Source organism: Acanthochromis polyacanthus, chromosome 20 (genome assembly GCF_021347895.1).
Source record: "Acanthochromis polyacanthus isolate Apoly-LR-REF ecotype Palm Island chromosome 20, KAUST_Apoly_ChrSc, whole genome shotgun sequence".
In the NCBI taxonomy this organism is placed as follows: domain Eukaryota; kingdom Metazoa; phylum Chordata; class Actinopteri; family Pomacentridae; genus Acanthochromis; species Acanthochromis polyacanthus.
This window is the reverse complement of record NC_067132.1, coordinates 13,781,668-13,800,334: the sequence shown is the minus strand read 5'-3', so window position 1 is coordinate 13,800,334 and position 18,667 is coordinate 13,781,668. Positions and strand designations below refer to the sequence as shown.

General features: G+C 40.9%; 2 protein-coding genes across 2 annotated transcripts in view; one reads left to right on the top strand and one right to left on the bottom strand.

The window, feature by feature from the left end:
- The first annotated feature begins 97 nt into the window (after positions 1–97).
- On the top strand, positions 98–12,391 carry txndc5 (thioredoxin domain containing 5). The gene is made up of 10 exons (XM_022198946.2): positions 98–284; positions 2,325–2,477; positions 2,884–2,989; positions 3,070–3,166; positions 3,926–4,041; positions 4,964–5,050; positions 5,566–5,724; positions 7,550–7,632; positions 7,878–8,007; positions 10,223–12,391. The coding sequence occupies exons 1-10, from the start codon at positions 100–102 to the stop codon at positions 10,343–10,345; spliced, it is 1,239 nt and encodes a 412-aa protein (XP_022054638.1). The 5' UTR covers positions 98–99; the 3' UTR covers positions 10,346–12,391.
- The window catches only part of bmp6 (bone morphogenetic protein 6), a 68,488-nt gene continuing 62,080 nt past the window's right edge, over positions 12,260–18,667 (bottom strand). The window contains exons 6-7 of the mRNA XM_022198944.2: positions 16,701–16,811; positions 12,260–13,975 (exon numbers count right to left, since the gene is read on the bottom strand). Coding sequence (XP_022054636.1) covers positions 13,826–13,975; positions 16,701–16,811 — 261 coding nt within the window. The 3' untranslated portion in view covers positions 12,260–13,825. The remainder of the gene's footprint in view (positions 13,976–16,700; positions 16,812–18,667) is intronic.

The window sequence follows — 18,667 nt, the reverse complement described above, 5'->3', positions numbered from 1 at the left end:
GTCCACATTCCTCCACACGGAGCCTGCCAGAGGGGCGTGCTCGTCCAAAGTCGCTCTTTTCACACCAGCAGGGACACTGTTCACCTACAGAGACTCACCATGGCTCCGGCACTGCACTGCAAACCCTTTACGTTGTGTCTTATTTATTTGTCGCTGCTGTTCGCCGGCGTGTTTTGCGACGACGATGCAGAAGAAGACGAGCACGCCAAGCACACGTACACTGTGGAGATGTTTAACGAGGCGGTGCCCACTGCACCCCACTTTGTCATGTTTTACGCCCCATGGTAAGTGGACAGTTACCAAGTTTTTTTTCCACACGACGTGAAGTAAATTAACTGTCAGTAACATTTCTGTTTGTTTATTATCCTCCACGAACGCAGAAAACCGCAGAATCTTCACGTTAAAGTGGGATTAAAGCTAACCGGCAAGTTAGCAAGCAGGCTAGTTAGCATGCTCGCTGCTCGGCTGCATCCACTTAGTGAACCGGCTCCGTTAGCTTAGCCGCTAACTAGCAAAGTGCAGCTTAGAACACTTTCCTTATGGGCCTCTATGCTAATGTTGCTAATGCTCGCTAGCTGCTGACACGTACTTTAAAACTTCCTAATTAAGACTGAACGGTGTACTGTGGCATTTCAATTCATTTAATGGCGATGTTCTCATTCGCAATTTAAGTAGAAATATTCAATCACAGTTCAAAGTTGTAGTTTTGGGAGCTGTGCTTACGTGGCACGCACTGATTGACTAATGTTATGTCAGGGGTTTCAAAACTGGGGTTCACGGACCCTCAGAGGGCCTTGGTAGTTGCCAGGAATATAGAATAAAATGGTTTTCAGTTTGATCTCCATGCAGTGTGAGGCAGAGTGAGAACAGGGAGCTGGAGATGAAGACAGAGGTTGTATTTGAAGATAAGATCAAAAGTTCAACTCTTGTTTTGTCTAAGGCAGACCTCTGTAATGTCAGTGTCACCCACAGGGTGCCATCAAATTTAGTCCCGTAAACCCTTTTACTACAACAAAGCACGAACAGAAAGAGGATTCAGCTCAAATTTTTGACATGTGTTGCACACAGTTGCACGGACATGCATTCACATCATGTCTGACTGTATTTTTAAGTGAAGGCTATGGAGAATTGTTAAGGAGCTATTACATAAAACTGAAGTCCCATTTGCCTTTCAATGCTAGAAATAACTACGTCTAAACTTAAAAGTACAAAGCACGCTCCTTTATAATTCATAGTGCTTTTTCAAGGGAAAGTCGAGAAGTTTCTGCATAATGCCACCGTCTGCATCGTGGCATTCCTAAGAATGCGATGCCCCAGATAATCCACGATAAATATATAAACGTTTGCATCATCTGTGGGCTGTGAAGGTCAAATCTTGGTTTCCTCATCAGTGTGGGCTGACCGATGTGGGTGCACAGCTTCAATCTTACTACAATAACTACATATCAGCCTGCTACGTCTTACTTTACTCCTTACATCGAACAGAAAATAACGCACAGGGTTCTTGTAGATGTTTTTGAAACACTTAAATGACATAGCAGAAAATTACAGTTTGGACTGGAGCACTGTGTCAGTGATTTCTGCCAAGTAGGGCAGAATAATAGAAAACATAATACAATTCCTTCTATGGACAATTGCAATATGAGTCATGATTTTAGTGGGAATGGTCATTTTTTCCACTCGCTTTCCACTGAAAAAGAATCTAAAAATAATGATGTGATTGCTGTTGTGGTATTCACTGTACATGTGGAGAATATGACTGGTAGGTAGAGGCATCTATGCAGCACCACAATACTACATTTATAATGGTGTGTTATGAAACATTTTACCTTTTTATTATTGAAGTTGCAGTTCTTGGCTATATTGCAATTTCAATAGTATTCTGATTATTTTTTCTGAGCAATATGGAATAACTTACAGCTGGAGTTCAAGTTCCAGGTACAGTGGACGGACACAGCATTGGATTCCTGGAGATTTTAGAACTTAAAACATACAAATTAAAGTACCTCCAAAGTCCAGCAGCAGCTACTGTATGGATAAAAACAAATCTCCTTGCACAAAACATCAATGTGCAGTCTCCACAGCCACACATTTTAAGCAGTTCTCCATTCAGTCCCTTGCAGTCCTGGGCAGGGAACAAACTTTACGTTATGTGAAAAGCATGAATTGGCATTGTTCCACATCTCTATTTTAAGTATTGTCACTTCAGAGATTTTGCATGCAAGTGATGGCTTTTAACAAGAATCATAATGCAGACCAAAACGTGTAAATTCTTAACGATTAACTCATATTGTAGACTCAGTATTCACCTCTGTTGTGTCTAGGTGCGGCCATTGTCAGAGATTACAGCCAACATGGAATGAACTGGCAGACAAATACAACAGCATGGATGAGCCCCCCGTCTACGTGGTAAAAGTAGACTGCGTCCAGGACACCAAGTTCTGCTCCAATGTCCACGGTGTTCGAGGATACCCCACGTAAGTACTAGAGCCAAGCCAGATCTTATTTGCTCGGCTTATCAAGTTTACTGGCAGCATAGCCATTCACTGTTAATATAAAACAATACAGTAGGTGTAGCATTTTGGATACAACACCTCTTAAAAGTAGAGGTAAACAGTCTTTTTCATCACTGATTGACAGAAGTAACACATTGACTTCCACTTTGTTGAATGTTTTTCCATTATGACAGCCTCTTAAATTGTGGATTTTGCTGACTGCATACTGTGTCTGCAAACACAACAGTGACTGGATAACGATTAACAGAATGCCACTTTTTACGACTAAACTTCACGTGTCCCTTTGAGTCTGGAGTGATGACGGATTTAAACTCGACTACTACCTGCCAACTCATGCAAATCCAAACATTTTCTGTGTCATGTGTAGGCTGAAGTTGTTTAAGCCAAACCAGGAAGCAGTTAAATACCAGGGCGCCAGATCTCTGGAGGCTCTGGAGACCTGGATGCTGAAGACACTCCAGGAGGAGCCGTCGGTGAGTGGCGTCCCCTCAAACCTGCAAACCGTTGATGAATGCAAGAAACGTGCTCATGCTTGTTGTTTTCCATCTTCCAGGAACCAGAGACCGAACTGGAGCCTCCTAAAGCCCCAGAACCCAAGCAAGGCATGCATGAGCTCACTGCCCTCAACTTTAAGACCCACATAGCTAAAGGTAAACCTCTTGTTGAATATATCCTGGTTGATGCTTCATTAAAGTCAGGCAAATTAATAGCTAACTCCATCTTGTCTGTCTGTGCAGCTGCATCCTGCTCTAACAGATAAATGGTTTCTGTTGTGTCCAAATTTTCACATGTTCTTTCAGTTTTCAGCCACACCGAGTAGCGTTTCTGGATTCCTCATTAGAGAATGGAAACACTTCACTGCCTTGATTTACATAACTGCCATTTCAACACGAGTAGCTGAGCCACGATCCACAGCATCAATCAACAAGAACCGCCTGTGTAGGCCTCGTCTCCTGTCACCTCACGTTTCTGGCTTTTCAGGCAGCGATTGCAAAAATAAACGCCGCTCACGATAATTGTGTCGTTGAAATTACGGCTCTAAAGCTCCACTGAAGTTGAATGTTTTGAAGAAAAATAAATGATTTCTTGTTTGGAGACGAAAAAAGGCAGGATATGACATAGGCATTTTTAAAACGGTGTTTATAGGTCCCACCTTCACATCTTGGCAACAGAGCAGCAATAAACATTGTGTAATTGCTCGAGTATAACCTGTAGGAGGTGTGTATTTTCATTTACAGCTAGCTATACTGAGCTTATAGTGTAATCAACTTTGCATATTAACGGAAATAATTCAGCCTGATTCTAGTACAGATTTGTCTTAACTGCAAGGCATTTTATTTTCTGCGTATTTTTATGTGCATTTCCCTGCAGCTTTGTTTTCTTATATGGCTTTTCTCCTCCTGCTTCAGGCGCACACTTTGTGAAGTTCTTTGCACCTTGGTGTGGCCACTGCAAAGCCATGGCTCCGACCTGGGAACAGCTGGCCACCACCTTTGAACACTCTGATACCGTAAAGATAGGAAAGGTGGGTCCTTCAGGTTGTGGCCACGTTCGTAAACCTGTTTGCTATAATGAGGTGTTGAAACAGTAGAACAGATACTGAGACATAGACACGATAGCCACATTCTCTCTGTCTCTGTTTAACCCTTGTGTCATCCTGCGGGTCAAAATTGACCCGGTTTAAAGTTTGAAAATGTGGAAAAAAATTTAGATATTTTCACAGTGAAACTTCTGATGTCCACATTTTCAACATTTTTGGGAAATCTTTGAAAATTTTTTGGTGGAAAAAAGAAATGTTAGAAATGCTTGTTCAGAACATTCACGTAAAAATCAACCAAAATCCAACAAAATTCACTGGATTTTAGTTGATTTTTTATGTGACTATTCTCAAAGAAAATATAAGCTTTACTGATATATTTTTAGTTTTTTTTTTGAAAGATTTTTAATAATTTTTTGAAAATATATACAAGAATTTTCTTGCCAAATTTGGGGGATTTTTTTAAAGGGATATTTTTAAGGAATTATTGGAATTTTCTTCCTGAAGGTTTTGCAAAATTTCAGAAATTTGCGGATTTTTTTGCTGAATTTCTGGATTTTTTTTTCAGACAAGGAAACAATATTTTTGGAGCCCATAAATGAGGACAACAGGAGGGTTAAAAAAAAGTTAACATTTTTCTTTTTTCCCCTACAAATCGGGCATCCCTTGTGTCACTTTTTTGACAGCAGACACTCATATTGCTCAGTGTAGTACAGCTCCAGTGTTCCATTTTCTCTCCTCAGTGCTGGTTACTTTACACAATCAGCTTCCTGTTATCTGTCAGGCAGAACAGGATCCTGATCTTACTTGTTTGCATGTGTGGTTATTAAGCAAATGTTCCTCAGGGTTAATGTTGGCACTGATGTTTCATGTTATGTTAATGACACATCTTCATGTATTTGTGACTCAGGTGGACTGTACACAGCACTACGAGGTGTGCTCTGAGAACGGTGTGAGAGGATATCCCACACTGCTCTTCTTCTACAACGGACAGAAGGTATGGACTAGCATTTTCCCCAGATGAACTTGGCATTCCCGATGTTTTGACTTGCTTCTTGCCCACAAACTTGTCTGCATCTGACTTGCTGTCACTGTGGATGTCATGTTTTTTCTTCTTGACACCTTCTTAGATTTTCTGCAGACCTCCATTACATTACATCATACCTGGATGCCCAAAATAGTTAAATGCGTAAACTGTGGACTGAAAAAGACGGGCATGTTAGTCACAACAGCTAAGAGTTGTTATTTATATTGATTCTCAGTGGAGTGAAGCTATGAATAATGATCATGAAAAGCCACTTTTATTTATTGTAAGGCATACAGCATCTGACTTTGCTTCATGTTGTGTTGTTGGTGTCCGAAAGGATCTTTAGTTCCTACATACTGTGTTTTCCTAAAGAAGCCTCAGTCCTCCAGGGTACTTCTTCACTATCTTAAAAAATCTGAATGCTCCATGCAATTGCATTTGTTGTATTGTTGTATTACCACTTTGTCTTTTAAAAATGTCTTTAGACAGAACAGTACAAAGGAAAAAGAGACCTGGACTCTTTCAAAGACTTTGTGGAGAATCAGCTGAAGGCCGCACTCACTGAGGAGCAGGGTCAGGAACCAAATGAAGAACAAAAAGCAAATGAGATCCCCCCTGATGAGCCAGCCAAAGAGGAGGAAAAGGTAGACGCACTACAGAGCGATATCAAGGAGGAATATTTTTGTGCTCTTTTTTTTTGTGTACACCGATCAGCCACAACTTTAAAAACCACTTGCGTAATACTGTGTAGGTCCTTTTTGTACCAGCAAACAGCATGAATCATTGTGGCGTGGGCATGGCACCAATGGGAGTGTTCTGTGGTGTCTGGCATCAGCGTATTGGCAGTGGATCCTTTGGGTCCTGTGGGTTGTGGGGAGGGTCCTGTGTGGATTGGTTTTGTTCACACACATCCAATGGATGTCGAGTTGCTGCGGTGAGTTTGGAGGCTGAGTCAGCTGGGACTCTTTGTCGTGTTCCTCAAGCCCATTCGAAGCAGTCAGGATGTATTTCCCAACCACCATCATTTGGTAGAGCTGTTGCTGTACCATGGAGGGTTGTGTTTGGTTTGCGACAATGTTTAGGTCGGTGACACATGTCAAAGTAACATCCGTGAATGCCAGGACTGAATGTTTCCCAACAGGAGCTTGTATTGAACAGGATGATGGACGTTCTACACTTCCCTTGTCTGTGGTATAACTGCTTTTACGTGGTGCTTTTGTATGACACCTTTAACCTCCTAACATGCATCTCCAGATAGCTGCTACACAGAGCGACCCAGTACTCATAGACTAAAAATATACAGCAGTCACAATGATGATCGATTGCATAGATTATCCTGTTTACCAATTGTTTTATTTTATTTTTTTTTAGTTCTTGACACTATCTGTGGACTTACTCTGATAACAACCATTTAATTGTACATTTGGTTCCACCCTTGACATTGTTCTTATGAGTGTCTCTGTGGTAATCTGCTATGATTCTGATCAGCTGTGTAGAGGCAGAGAGTCATTCATGTGACACTTCAACCACTGATGTTTGTCTTGATTTGGCCTAACATACCCATTTTTAATAGTTACACCATTGATCTCTGAACTGAACACCCACTTATCTACTTTATACCCCGCCAAATGAATGGCAGAGTTAAGTGGCGATTGGCGTACGTTTGTCTGTCCGTCTTTCTGTCTGTGTGCAACATTCCTCAAAAACGGAATAACGGATTTGGATGAAATTTTCAGGGAAGGTCATAAATGATAAAAGGACCAAGTAATTAGATTTTGGCAGTGATGCAGCTTATAATCTGGATCCATGGATTTGTTAAAGAGTTCTGTATCTTTGTGAGATAGCAATCACATGATTACCATCCTACTAAAAATCCACCATTGTGGCATTTTTGGGACTTATCCGTCAGAAATGATGCAAGGAACAACTGATTAAATAGTGGGGGTGTTTCTGAGTCCCATTAGTTCCCACCGCCCGCTACATATTTAGATCACACGTTTTGGTATCCATACATAACGCACACAAGTATACATCTATATTAAATGGCCACATTCTATGGTGCTGTGACTTCTGCCGCAAAGTTTTTCAACATTTCAGCCATTGGATATGCTAAGCGTGTGAGCAGTCTTGGCGGGTTGCTGCGCTCTGATTGCTTTTCTTGTTTGGTGAGGTTCACTTTAACCCACTGACTGATATCAGAACTGCTTGCATGTATTTGCAGAGCTGACTCACTGCATCCCAGTAGCTATCCACCTTCTGTTTCTCTGTTGATCTTGGCTGGTGTTCCACTGTGACTGTCCTGGTAAACTCTGTCACAGTTTTTTTAACAAGATAATGTAGGCATCATTAGGGGTCATAAACTCTGTAAATACTTTGCAAACTCTCTGTAGCGTAAAGTGAATGCTCATGGTCAGGGTAGATCTAAATGCACACAAGTCATTTTTACATTCCTGTTCTCTCTGTCTGCAGTCCAGCGTGTTGGTCTTGACTGAGACCAACTTTGATGAGGCAGTAGCCAAAGGCATCACTTTCATCAAATTCTACGCTCCCTGGTGAGATCATTTTTGTTCAAACATGTGACAAATAACTGTTTAGATGTGAGAAAATGATTTTAATAGCTGAAACAGTTGTGCATTTTTTGTGTGCATTCAAGAGAATTGAATTCAATCACTTGTGTTTTAGCACTTCTCGTGTGAAATGTGTTGAATAAAGTTGTTTCAAACGCTGACAATACCTTCTCCTAAGAATCCCCCAGTCAGAGAAAGTGATGTAACTCTTCTGCTGTTCCTTTGTTCAGGTGCGGTCACTGTAAGAATCTCGCTCCAACATGGGATGATCTTTCCAAGAAGGAGTTTCCTGGCCTCACTGATGTCAAGATTGCCAAAGTGGACTGCACTGTTGAACGCTCACTCTGCAACAAGTACTCTGTAAGTATATCTGGATGTCATCCACACTTTGCACAATCCACCACCTCGTGTCTGTAAAACACTCTCTCTCTCTCTCTATCTCTCACATAATCTTCTGTTATCTTTTTATTTCTGCAAGATTGAGTGTTATGCTGGATGTAATAAAACTAAGATGGTGGTTTATCTCAGTGCCATAAAATATTCAAACTGTCACGTACTTTAATTAGATGCTACGGACTGAAAGCAGACTGTGCACTGTTGTGGTTAAAGGAATGTTGGCGCAGACACAGTTTCAGCTTTGAGTTTGTGTGGAGTAATATTACTGAGATGAAAGCCAAATCTAATGTTGATGAGGTTTTAGGTGGAAAGAGTGTGAAGATACACACAAACGCAGACTTCTTCTTATCTTGTTTTAGATTCACCTGAAATGTGTCTTTAAGCCAGAAAGAGTGCAACCACATTAAAAAAGTGAAATAATCCAAACTTCACACCTATAAACGGAACTGATTTTTAACTTCCTCTGCCATTAGAAGTTAGTTTTATGCTGGCTGTGCTCTCTAGGTACACATCCTGATTGGTTGGTTGATTTGCTCTCCTCTTACTGTGTTCTCACTGGTCAAATAATAGTTGATGCTGCTTTCATAAGGAACAAAACACTACATCAACAGCCCTGCTGGATTAATTTATGATTTTTGGCAGCAGGAGGAACAGACTACCTGTGAACATTATCTGTATTTACAAAGCTGTGAACCTGCCCAGCCTAATGGAGACTGCTAGGTCTAATGAATTTAATGTTTACTGAACATTTACTCAGAGTTGGCTCTGCAATAATTGACACCACGTCGAAGGAGTCATCAGCTGTATTTTGTTTATACAGACGGCCAAAAAGTTTAGTGTGAATTTCGTTAGCAGTAGTTTGCCTTTGAACAACCAACATGAAACAGTAGCTCACCTGTCTGCATTAGATTCCACAAAGGTTCTTGTGCAGAGATTAGGAGTTGATGTTGTTCTTTTTTCAGAAATCATATGAATATGAGGAGGTGCGCTAGGGTCTGCAGTCAGTCTGTCATTACTCCGCCAAGGAACACAGTGGAGTTATGGGACCACTGGCGTACGTTTGTCTGTTACCAACATTACTCAAAAACGGACGAACGGATTTAAATGAAATTTTTGGGGAAGGTCAGAAACGACACAAAGACCAAGTGATTAGATTTTGGCAGTGATGCAGCTTATAGTCTGGATCCATGGATTTGCTAAAGATTTCTGTATCATTGTGAGATAGCAGCACGATGTCACTGTAACCATGACAAGTGAACACTATGTCAGCTGACTGCTGATGATCACATGATTGTGATCCTGCTATAAATCGACCGCTGTGGACTTATCAGGACTTATCCTTCAGAAATGATACCAGGAACATCTGATTAAATTATGGAGGTATTTCTGAGTCCCATCAATTCCCGCTGACCACTACATATTTAGGTCACGTGACTTGGTATTCCTACATAACGTGCACATGCATAACACACGTCTGTGCTCAGTGCAAGGTCATTTTGTTTGTGAGTACATCTATAATAAATGAACACATCCTATGTTGCTGTGATTTTTGATCAACAACTAATAAATAAATGCTGCATTTCTACAAAAATATGCTGCATTTCTGGCGATATGAGGGAATGAACAGGCGTGGTGGATTACTGCGCTCTCTGAGTGCTTTTGTTATTTGATTAAAAAACAACCTGGTCAAAATGATTTGAAAATACCAGCGTTTGTTTATTTATTATTCATTGGCTAATTAGGCTAGCAGGTACAGTTTATCATTGACTTTGTCTTGAGAGAGCCTGCAGGTTTTTTTCTCTCTTGACAGATTGCTTCAAAAATAGGTCTGATTTCAGTTGACTAAGGCTGTCTTTAGCTGACTGCAGGCCTAGCTCTATCATAGCCGCTGTGGGTGTCTGTTAATCAGCTATATATTGAAAATCAGAACTGTCTTTTGATGCCGTTTGGTTCATGGATACAACTCCAGCCCAAAACATCTGCATTCTATAAAAACGTACTGATTTTCAGTGTGAATTTCCATCCCAAGACAGTTTTCGTTGTGTCACTCAGGAATCATTTGATCATGTTTACAATTAAATGTGTTCATACTGCGCTCTACAATGGAATAAAACAAGTCTTGAACTGTGACAAGCATGTGGAATAAAGCCTCTGCTGGTGTTCTTCCTTTGTGTTTCAGGTCAGAGGTTACCCCACCTTGATCATCTTCAAAGCAGGCGAGCAGGGCGATGAGCACCACGGTGGGCGGGACATGGAGAGTCTGCACAACTTTGTGATGAGGCAGGCCAGAGACGAGCTGTAGAAGCAGGAGAGTCGGCGCTCTACTCCACCACTCTACTCGCCCACACTGCATATCCGGCCAGTAGGACACCACTCTCTCTCCTACAGAGGCCAAACCTCTTTATCTCTCTCTCTCCACTCGGGTGCTGTTTAGGCAGGAGTCAGCCAATGACTGACTGATGCAGTCAGTCCAGTATTCAAAGACAGAAGACCTCAGTAGAGTGTTTGGAATGTGAATGTATTTCTCATTGCTGTTGCCCAACCTTAAACCCTCTGATCGTATGTTGTTGTTTGGGTCTGCGAATGAATGAATATGTCTGACAACCACTTTACAAGCACTGCTCAACCTATCAGAACCAGAACTTCTCGTACAATTATCAAACCACGCTGTTTATCAAAGGGGTGGCACTAAACTTTCTCCCCGTTTAACAAAAATCTATTGTTTCTGAGTCTTTTTTTCGATGCAAATTTTAAACATGAGATCTGTTGTTCGATCGTAAGCCATTAATGTTACTGTACTGTCACTCAAACGGCTGTGAAGGTTGTGGCACCCCAATGTGAAGTTGAGTGTTAAGTTGAAAGTACGTCATTATCCCTGCCAGCGATGGCTCATCTGACTTAACTCTCAGGGAAACACCCGTTCAGACTAGAAGACGTGGTGATGGAGGCCTCGTTGTTATCACAGGAGTCTGATCATGACGTTTTTCTCTTAATCGTGACCAGATTAAAAGTAAAGAGGTGTGGTAGGAATTATGACTCCTGTGATCTCAATCAGACGTCCTTCTCTTCCTCTAGCATTCAGAGTCTCAGGCCTGGACCATGTTGCCCCATTTCTCTGTTACTGAACTGCTTCTGTTTAATTTTCCTCTTTGTCTAGATAAATCATCCAAATGCAGTTTGCTCAGGTGGGATGGCTAACTTTATCCACTCATTACTAAAAGTTGTAGGAGCACCAACACACGATGCAACACAGTCATATTTTTACATCTTGATTATATTACTGCCAAATGTTTTGTTAATAAAAAGCCAACTTCCCTCCCAAGCCCCAGTGATTTGTTAAGAAAAGCCCTGCTCACATGCTAGTATTACTTACCTGGATATCTCCCATGCAGCATGGCTCTCTTGTTGCTGTGCATGGATTTAAGGACGGATCCTAAATTTCCTCCCAAAATGCTCCAAACCTTTATTCATAATTGCGAACACAGCCTCCAAAATTCTCAAGATGATAAAAAGATGCGGAGAAAAGCAAAAACCTTGTCGTTTTGGGGACCAATAAACCGCTGTTTGGACAGTTGGATCACTTAAAGCCAGTCTTCAGGAGTAAAACACCATCAAACCACCATTGCATGACCTTTCTGACTATGACTGTCGTGGGTCAGATTTTTCTGATCCCCCTAAATATATCTGGATGATTTACTGTCTGATAGCAGAAAGCTGTGTTTTGTTGGGTTGATCTGAATAATGGGGTGGTGGAGTGATCTCAGTCCAGCTCCCCCAGGTGCTGACTCACTTTGACTAACTGGGAAAATGATTCAGAAAGACGAGCTTTGTTTTCTAAAACTGATGCAACATTTAACTCATGTGGTTTTAATTTCCTATTGTGACTGTACAAACACTAATTGGATAAAATGAACTGAAACCACAAATCCACCCTGAACATGACATAGTTTTCTGTGTTTTAGAGATTCAAAGGTCCAAGAATCAGTCATTAACCTGAGGGTAATAGCATTTGCAGTTTTGTTAAAGTTCAGCTGTTTTCTTTCAACCACGGTGTAGTAAACGGCACCCTGATGCTCTTTGACCCCGGTTATGTGAAAAGTATGTTCCTCATGATGCAGGGCACCATTTACCATCAAACCCAGGTACACAAACAGTCAGACACACAGCAGTTTTTTGTCAGGAAAAGTTTTTATGGATAGCACATGGTCGAAAGAACTCCAGTGATGGAAGTATTTTATTTCCTTTTCGTGGGTGGTGGATTGTGCACCACCCATAGATTTTGTACAAAAAGAGTGAATAATGGCAAGTTGTAACATGAGATTTCGTAATAAATTTTTCTCAAAAATAACTTTGCATTTTTCATCTTGTTCTTGCATCTGTCTCTGTTAATAACGTATGTGATTTATCTTTTTTTTTTTTAATAAAAGGTGCAATAAATAAGCTGAGAATGTACAAGTATTTACAAAAAAACAGTCTAAACATGATCACAAATGTAAACAGCAGCTTACCAGAGGTATATTTTGTAATTTATGATTGGTTAGGCACGTAAGGTACTTTGATTCTTACTGGTATTAGTTTCTCATTAAAATATGTTCTCTAGAAGTTTCCAAAGCTCACAGTAACATGTTCGGATGGGAAGACGTTGCCGCTGTACGCAAACCTTCAACCTCGGGGTTGAAAAAGCAGAGGGCTAATTTCAGAAAGCTGACACAAACCGTGCTGCTGGCTGTTTTTGACTCGCTAAATGTTTTTCCAAAATCTCTTGATGGGTTGTCAGGGGTGGAAGCGTTTGTTAACTTTGCGAGTGCAGCAACATGGAAATGGCCATTTGTGGTATGTCGGAGGGATAAGGCTGTATTCTTCGGTTCTTTGGAGAAAAACATCAGTTTAGCCACAACATGCATCATGTTGAACCAGCCTGGTGAATCGCAGCTCAGCCCCGGCCTGGCAAATATTGACATGGAGGGGATATTTGGAGCAGTGCACTGCTAAAATAGCCTGCGGTCACTTTGGTTCAGTCCATATTATATTTTGGGAAGGCAAATATGGCTTGAGAAGAAAATACAGTAGGAAAAGAGGAAGGAAATCTGAATGTACTGACTCCAATGTATCACTCAGTTACTATTAGATTGTTTGGGTGAACAACATTTGCGCTGAAGAGAAAACCAGGCTCGTATTTTCCCGTCTGACTCAAACCATTAATACACAATTTGTGCTGTTTGGTGACTGAGTCAGCCCCACAGGGTCATGTGCTGAAGACAAGTTCATCAGTAATTATTTGAGCCTCTTGTGAGAACTGGTCCTCCGTGTTTTTTTTGTGTCGGAGAGGAAAGAAAGCAGCACTCTGACTGGTCCCACAACAGTTCAGTTTGGCCTCCGCCCTCTCAGCGAGGGAGAAGGTGCAGTAGCCTCTCAGGCATTCATACACACACTTCAATAAACGCATAATATACAAACTTAAACGCTCCCTCCTCCCCTCACATGCACACAGTCATTCACTCAGTTGCAGACCCATGAAGGGAAGACTCCAGTCCACAGCTAATAGAAAAGGTGGCTCAACTCTGGAACAGGGTTACCTAAAGATGACACCCACACGGCATCATATCTGCAGTGGTCCCCTCTTAGTGTGAGATCTGTTAGTGGATGGATGTTCTGATTTGAGCTGCTGGAGAAGAAGAACATGTAAATGATCTTTCAGGGTGGACGTTCCTCGCAGGTTGAGGATTTGGGCAGGAAACTGGTGTCTACCTGAGGTCAGCCTCACAAACCAGTCCTGGGCGGGTCAGTGGCAGCCGCAGGCTCGAACCACCATGTTCTTGTATTTCTTAAGGATGACGTTGGAGTTGTCGTCGAAGTAGAGCACTGAAATGGCGTGGAGCTTGGTGGGGGCGCAGCACGGCTTGGGGACGTTTTCGGGGTTCATCAGGTGCACCTGGAAATGATGGGAAAAACTTTAAATGTCTTTATGATACACAGCACTGTTTTCATAAATCCAAGGCCTCACACATAGAATTCAAATACATCAGAAGCACTTTGCTGCATAAAAACTAGATTTAAACTAGTTATTTAAACATAAATGAGAGATGACTGGCACTTTGAATAAACTGGGAGACTCACAAAAGACAGACTTTTAAATAGAAAGATGCAGCAGAGGCCAGAAAATGTTGATTATGACTCCCAAAAACATTGGATCCTCCATTCAATGCATCTCAACAACATTCTCTGCAATAGTTAAATGCCAACATATTTTAGACTATTCCCTAAATTTGTACACGTGTACTAGAACATAACAGATAACCTTGATGAGGTTACCATGACATCATCATATTAGACATAAAATCACTCCTACAGACAAATAAAAGACCTTTTATAGCCTCTCACAAGTTTAGTAGCTGGGTCAATATATAATTGCTTTTTTTTTTGGCAATATATAAAATTTTATAAAGGAAATAACATATTGTATCTGTGTCTGAGAAATCACTTCAACTAAGTTCCCCATTACAAAAACACCTCTGAAGGAAGTGTGTTAATTCCAGATCACATGACCTGCTCCACATGATGTCATTTCCTCCTGAAGAAAAGACTGGAAGACTCCAAGGCTTTCTGAGTTACTTAATATAGTGTGTGAGTCAAGTGTGGATTTATGGCATGTCAACAGGTTTTCTACAATATCTTTATAAATAACTCAGTTTTACTCAATTGTATATAAAATATTTAGAAGAATCTTTCTGTAAAAATGCCATGTGGTGTTTGGTTGTAGGCGGCCATGTTGATTTTAGGCCTGAAAACAGCAAAAATGTCAACTATGATAGAAAAAGTCCCACAATTATATATTGACCCAGTTCTCATCATGACAAGTAAAATCAGTGGAGTGTATGGCACGCTGTTAAACATTTAATAGCTGGGTGTGACTACAAGAATTCATATAATAAAAGTTATTCAGCAGCATTTTACCTAGTCATAATCACACTGTGACCAGTCAGTCCAGATATATAACATCATTCTGACTCGTCAAAATGGCTGTTCCAGATTTCTGTCATTCACTTTTGACCAGTAAATGAATAGCTGCTGTTATCTCACATCATTATGACTAGTGTGGCTTGCTGTGCATGACGCTGCTCACTTGAGGCTTCCCATTGGACAGTGGCCCAGCAAAGCATTTGAACAATGTTTGCAGAAGCAGCGGCAGAAAAGAAAACAGAAAGAGTTCACCAGCAAAGTCCTCACAGGCAGGAATAGGCCGGATAACACAGAAACCGAGCGCTTTGTTCATTAGAGACTTGTGGTCGAAATTTACGGGAACTTTGGCCTCAGGCCGCTCTGACACGACTCTATAACGAGATATCTGTAGTTATATTTTGACAGAATTCCAGTTCAAGATGCACGACCAGTCAAGAGTTTAGACACATCTTCTCATTCAGTGGCTTTTATTTAATTATTTTCTACATTGTAGATTAATACTGAAGACATCAAAACTATAAAAGAATACATATGGAATTATGTTGTAAACAAAAAAGTGTTAATCTATAATGTTGAAAATAGTACAAATAAATAAAAAGCACTGAATGAGAAGGTGTCCAAACTGGTAGTGTATGTCCAACGTCATTTTGACTAGTTGTACCTTCATGTTGTCCTGTGGGCCAAATTGACCTGTTTTAAGGTTTGAAAATGTGTAAAAAATAAAAAATAAAAATCACAGTGAAGCTTCTGATGTCCACATTTTCAACATTTTTAGGAAATTTTTGAACATTTTTTGGTGGAAAAAAAGAAATCCTAAAAATGTTTCTTAAGAACATTCACATAAAAATCAACCAAAATCCAGCGAATTTCGCTGGATTTTGGTTGATTTTTATGTGAATGTTCTTAAAGAAAATATTAGAAGTTTTACTCATATATATGTAATCACTTTACATATTTTTAGGATTTTTTTGGAAGATTTTTACGAATTTTCTTGCCAAATTTGGGGGATTTTTTTAAATAAAATTTTTGTATTATAGTATTATAAGGAATTATTGGAATAGTATTACAAGGAATTATTGGAATTTCCTTCCTGAAGGTTTTGCAAATTTTCAGAAATTTGGGGACATTTTATTTGCTGGATTTTTGGATTTTTTCCAGACAAAGAAACAATATTTTTCGGTGCCCGTAAATGAAGACAGCAGGAGGATTAAACTGAATTTAATACGTCTAAAAAGGACAGTGTTGATATCTTGAATTCAGAGGAAATAAAGATACTTTGAACTAGAATTGTGACGAGTCAGAATTAAACTGTAGATATCTGAAACTGGAATTACAACTAGTCTTATTTCACCCAGAGAAATCCACAATTTACACTGTGAACCCCAAATGGCAGGAAGAATGACAATGTCGGAATCTAAATTGTTCTTAACCGATTTTAATTACAAATCTGTGCAATACATACCCAGTCAAAATAATAAACACTAAAACATCTTGCCCCAGTAGCTGCCTTTTAAGTGAACTGCACATTTCATACGCTGCTGTTATTTTCAGGTACATTTCTATCTTGTTGCACCACTGTAAAAACACTACCGCTAAGTCCTGGCAGAGAAGGGAGACAGGCCTAAAATGACTTCTCCTGCATTGTGTGGAGAATACACATATAGTGAATGTGGTAAACCGTAGTGGGATGGCCTTACCAGCGTCTGCACAATGGCGTGGTTGGTGGCATTCATGTGGGCATTCAGGGGGAAGGAACACTCTCCGTCACAGTAGTTGGCCGCGTAGCCTTCAGGAGCGATGATCCAGTCCTTCGAGAGACACATCAAATGAGTTTGTTTGGTCAGGAGAGTTGTTGTGGCATTTTTCATCTCTGTAGTTTACGTCAGTTGGGATTTGAAGCTCTGTAAACTGTCTCTCAAAAGCAGACGCACTCCTGCCCTTCTACAGCAGGCCACCTGAGTGCCGTTGGTAAAATCAGGGTTAACCTCGTCTGAGGACAAATCCCTGTTAAAGCGCTGCAGTCTGTGAAGTCGCTCAGGGAAGCAATACTCCTCTCCCTCTTCCTTCCTTCCTTTCTGTGTCGTACGCTTCGGCTCTGGCAAATTCTCGGCATGTTTTACCTCATTCTGACTCGTTTTTGAGTTTTAATCTAGTGCACCTTCCTGTCTGTGTCAATATAAACCGTCTGTCTTTCTCTTCTCGCTTTGCTGCCAGTCTCTCTCTCTTTCTGCCCAGCTCACTTTCCCTCTCTGAGTGTGTGTACTGGTATTGCTCATGTTGTGGGGACATAAATCATTTTACAGTCACACTGTGGAAACCTGCTTTACTGTTGGGGACAAAATGCAAGTCCACAGAATGTAACTCATTCGATTTTAGTCTGAAGGTTTGGTTTGTGGGACTGTGAGGAGAGGTTTATGTTCAGACTTCACGTCTGACATGAAAGTAAGTGAATGTAACGTCCCCTGAAGTGATGGAAACATCACTCTTAGTGTGTGTGAGGGATTGCTGGCAGTCTCCCTCTAGATGTCAGTGGTGTGTTAACAGCTCACAGCTTGTTTGGAAGGATGTACGTAACTCTGCCCTGCTCTTCTATTTCTTCCTCTGTCTCCTGGTAAACACACACACACACACACTTCAGTGAACTCCTACTGAGCTACTTTTAACTCGCTCTCTTTAGCTCATCCTGTCTGGCTTTGTAGTAGCAGTTCATATCACCCTGTGATAGCGGTGGGGGGTGTCGCTAATGTGAAAATACACAGATGGTGAGAAATAAAAGGAGCAACTGAACCCTTGACCTCTCCAGGCACGATACAAAGTTGTTCTGAGCGATCACCTTTACCCTATGATGGTCTCTTCCGGGATGACAATACCCCTGTCCACAGGGGACTGAGAGGTTGAATGAGATTATTTTGGACTGTTCTTCTTATATCAAATCATCAAAAAAGGGAATAACGGATTGATTGGCTGTTTTTGGTAATGGATTAAAATAACTCCTGAAGCTGAATGGATCTGTTCATTGCACAGTACATTTACTTGGACTCAGTGATGAACTGATTAGATTTTGGGGGTCAAACGTCAAAGCTAACCTCACAAAACACTCTTTTTTGTTAAAACTAGTCATTACAACTCTGGAGCAGAACTAGAGATGGGTGTAAACTGCGTCTTAACGAGGTGGGGAGGTGCATATTATAGTCTTTATTAATTTACTTTTTCAACATCTTTGTCGTTTGCTGTGTGTGAAGTCCAACATTATGGATCCAGCTTGTGTAATGGTAAATGGTCTGTATTTATATAGCGCTTTACTATACCTGCAAGGTACCCAAAGCGCTTTACATGATACGTCACATTCACCCATTCACACACTGATGGCGGAAGCTGCCATGCAAGGCGCTAACCACGACCCATCAGGGTTAGGTGTCTTGCTCAGGGACACCTCGAGCACGACAGGGCGAGGATCGAACCGGCAACCCTTCGGTTACAAGACGGCCACTCTACCCACTGAGCCATGCCGCCCCTGCGTCATGGTGTGCTAAATTTCACTTCAGATTCTTGCTATCTTCTGATATTATCCTACATACAGAATCTAGCTGTAAGAAAAACAATATTAGAATTACACTGACATTAAACACCCACTGCAGAGACCAATACAACCACACCTGGTCGG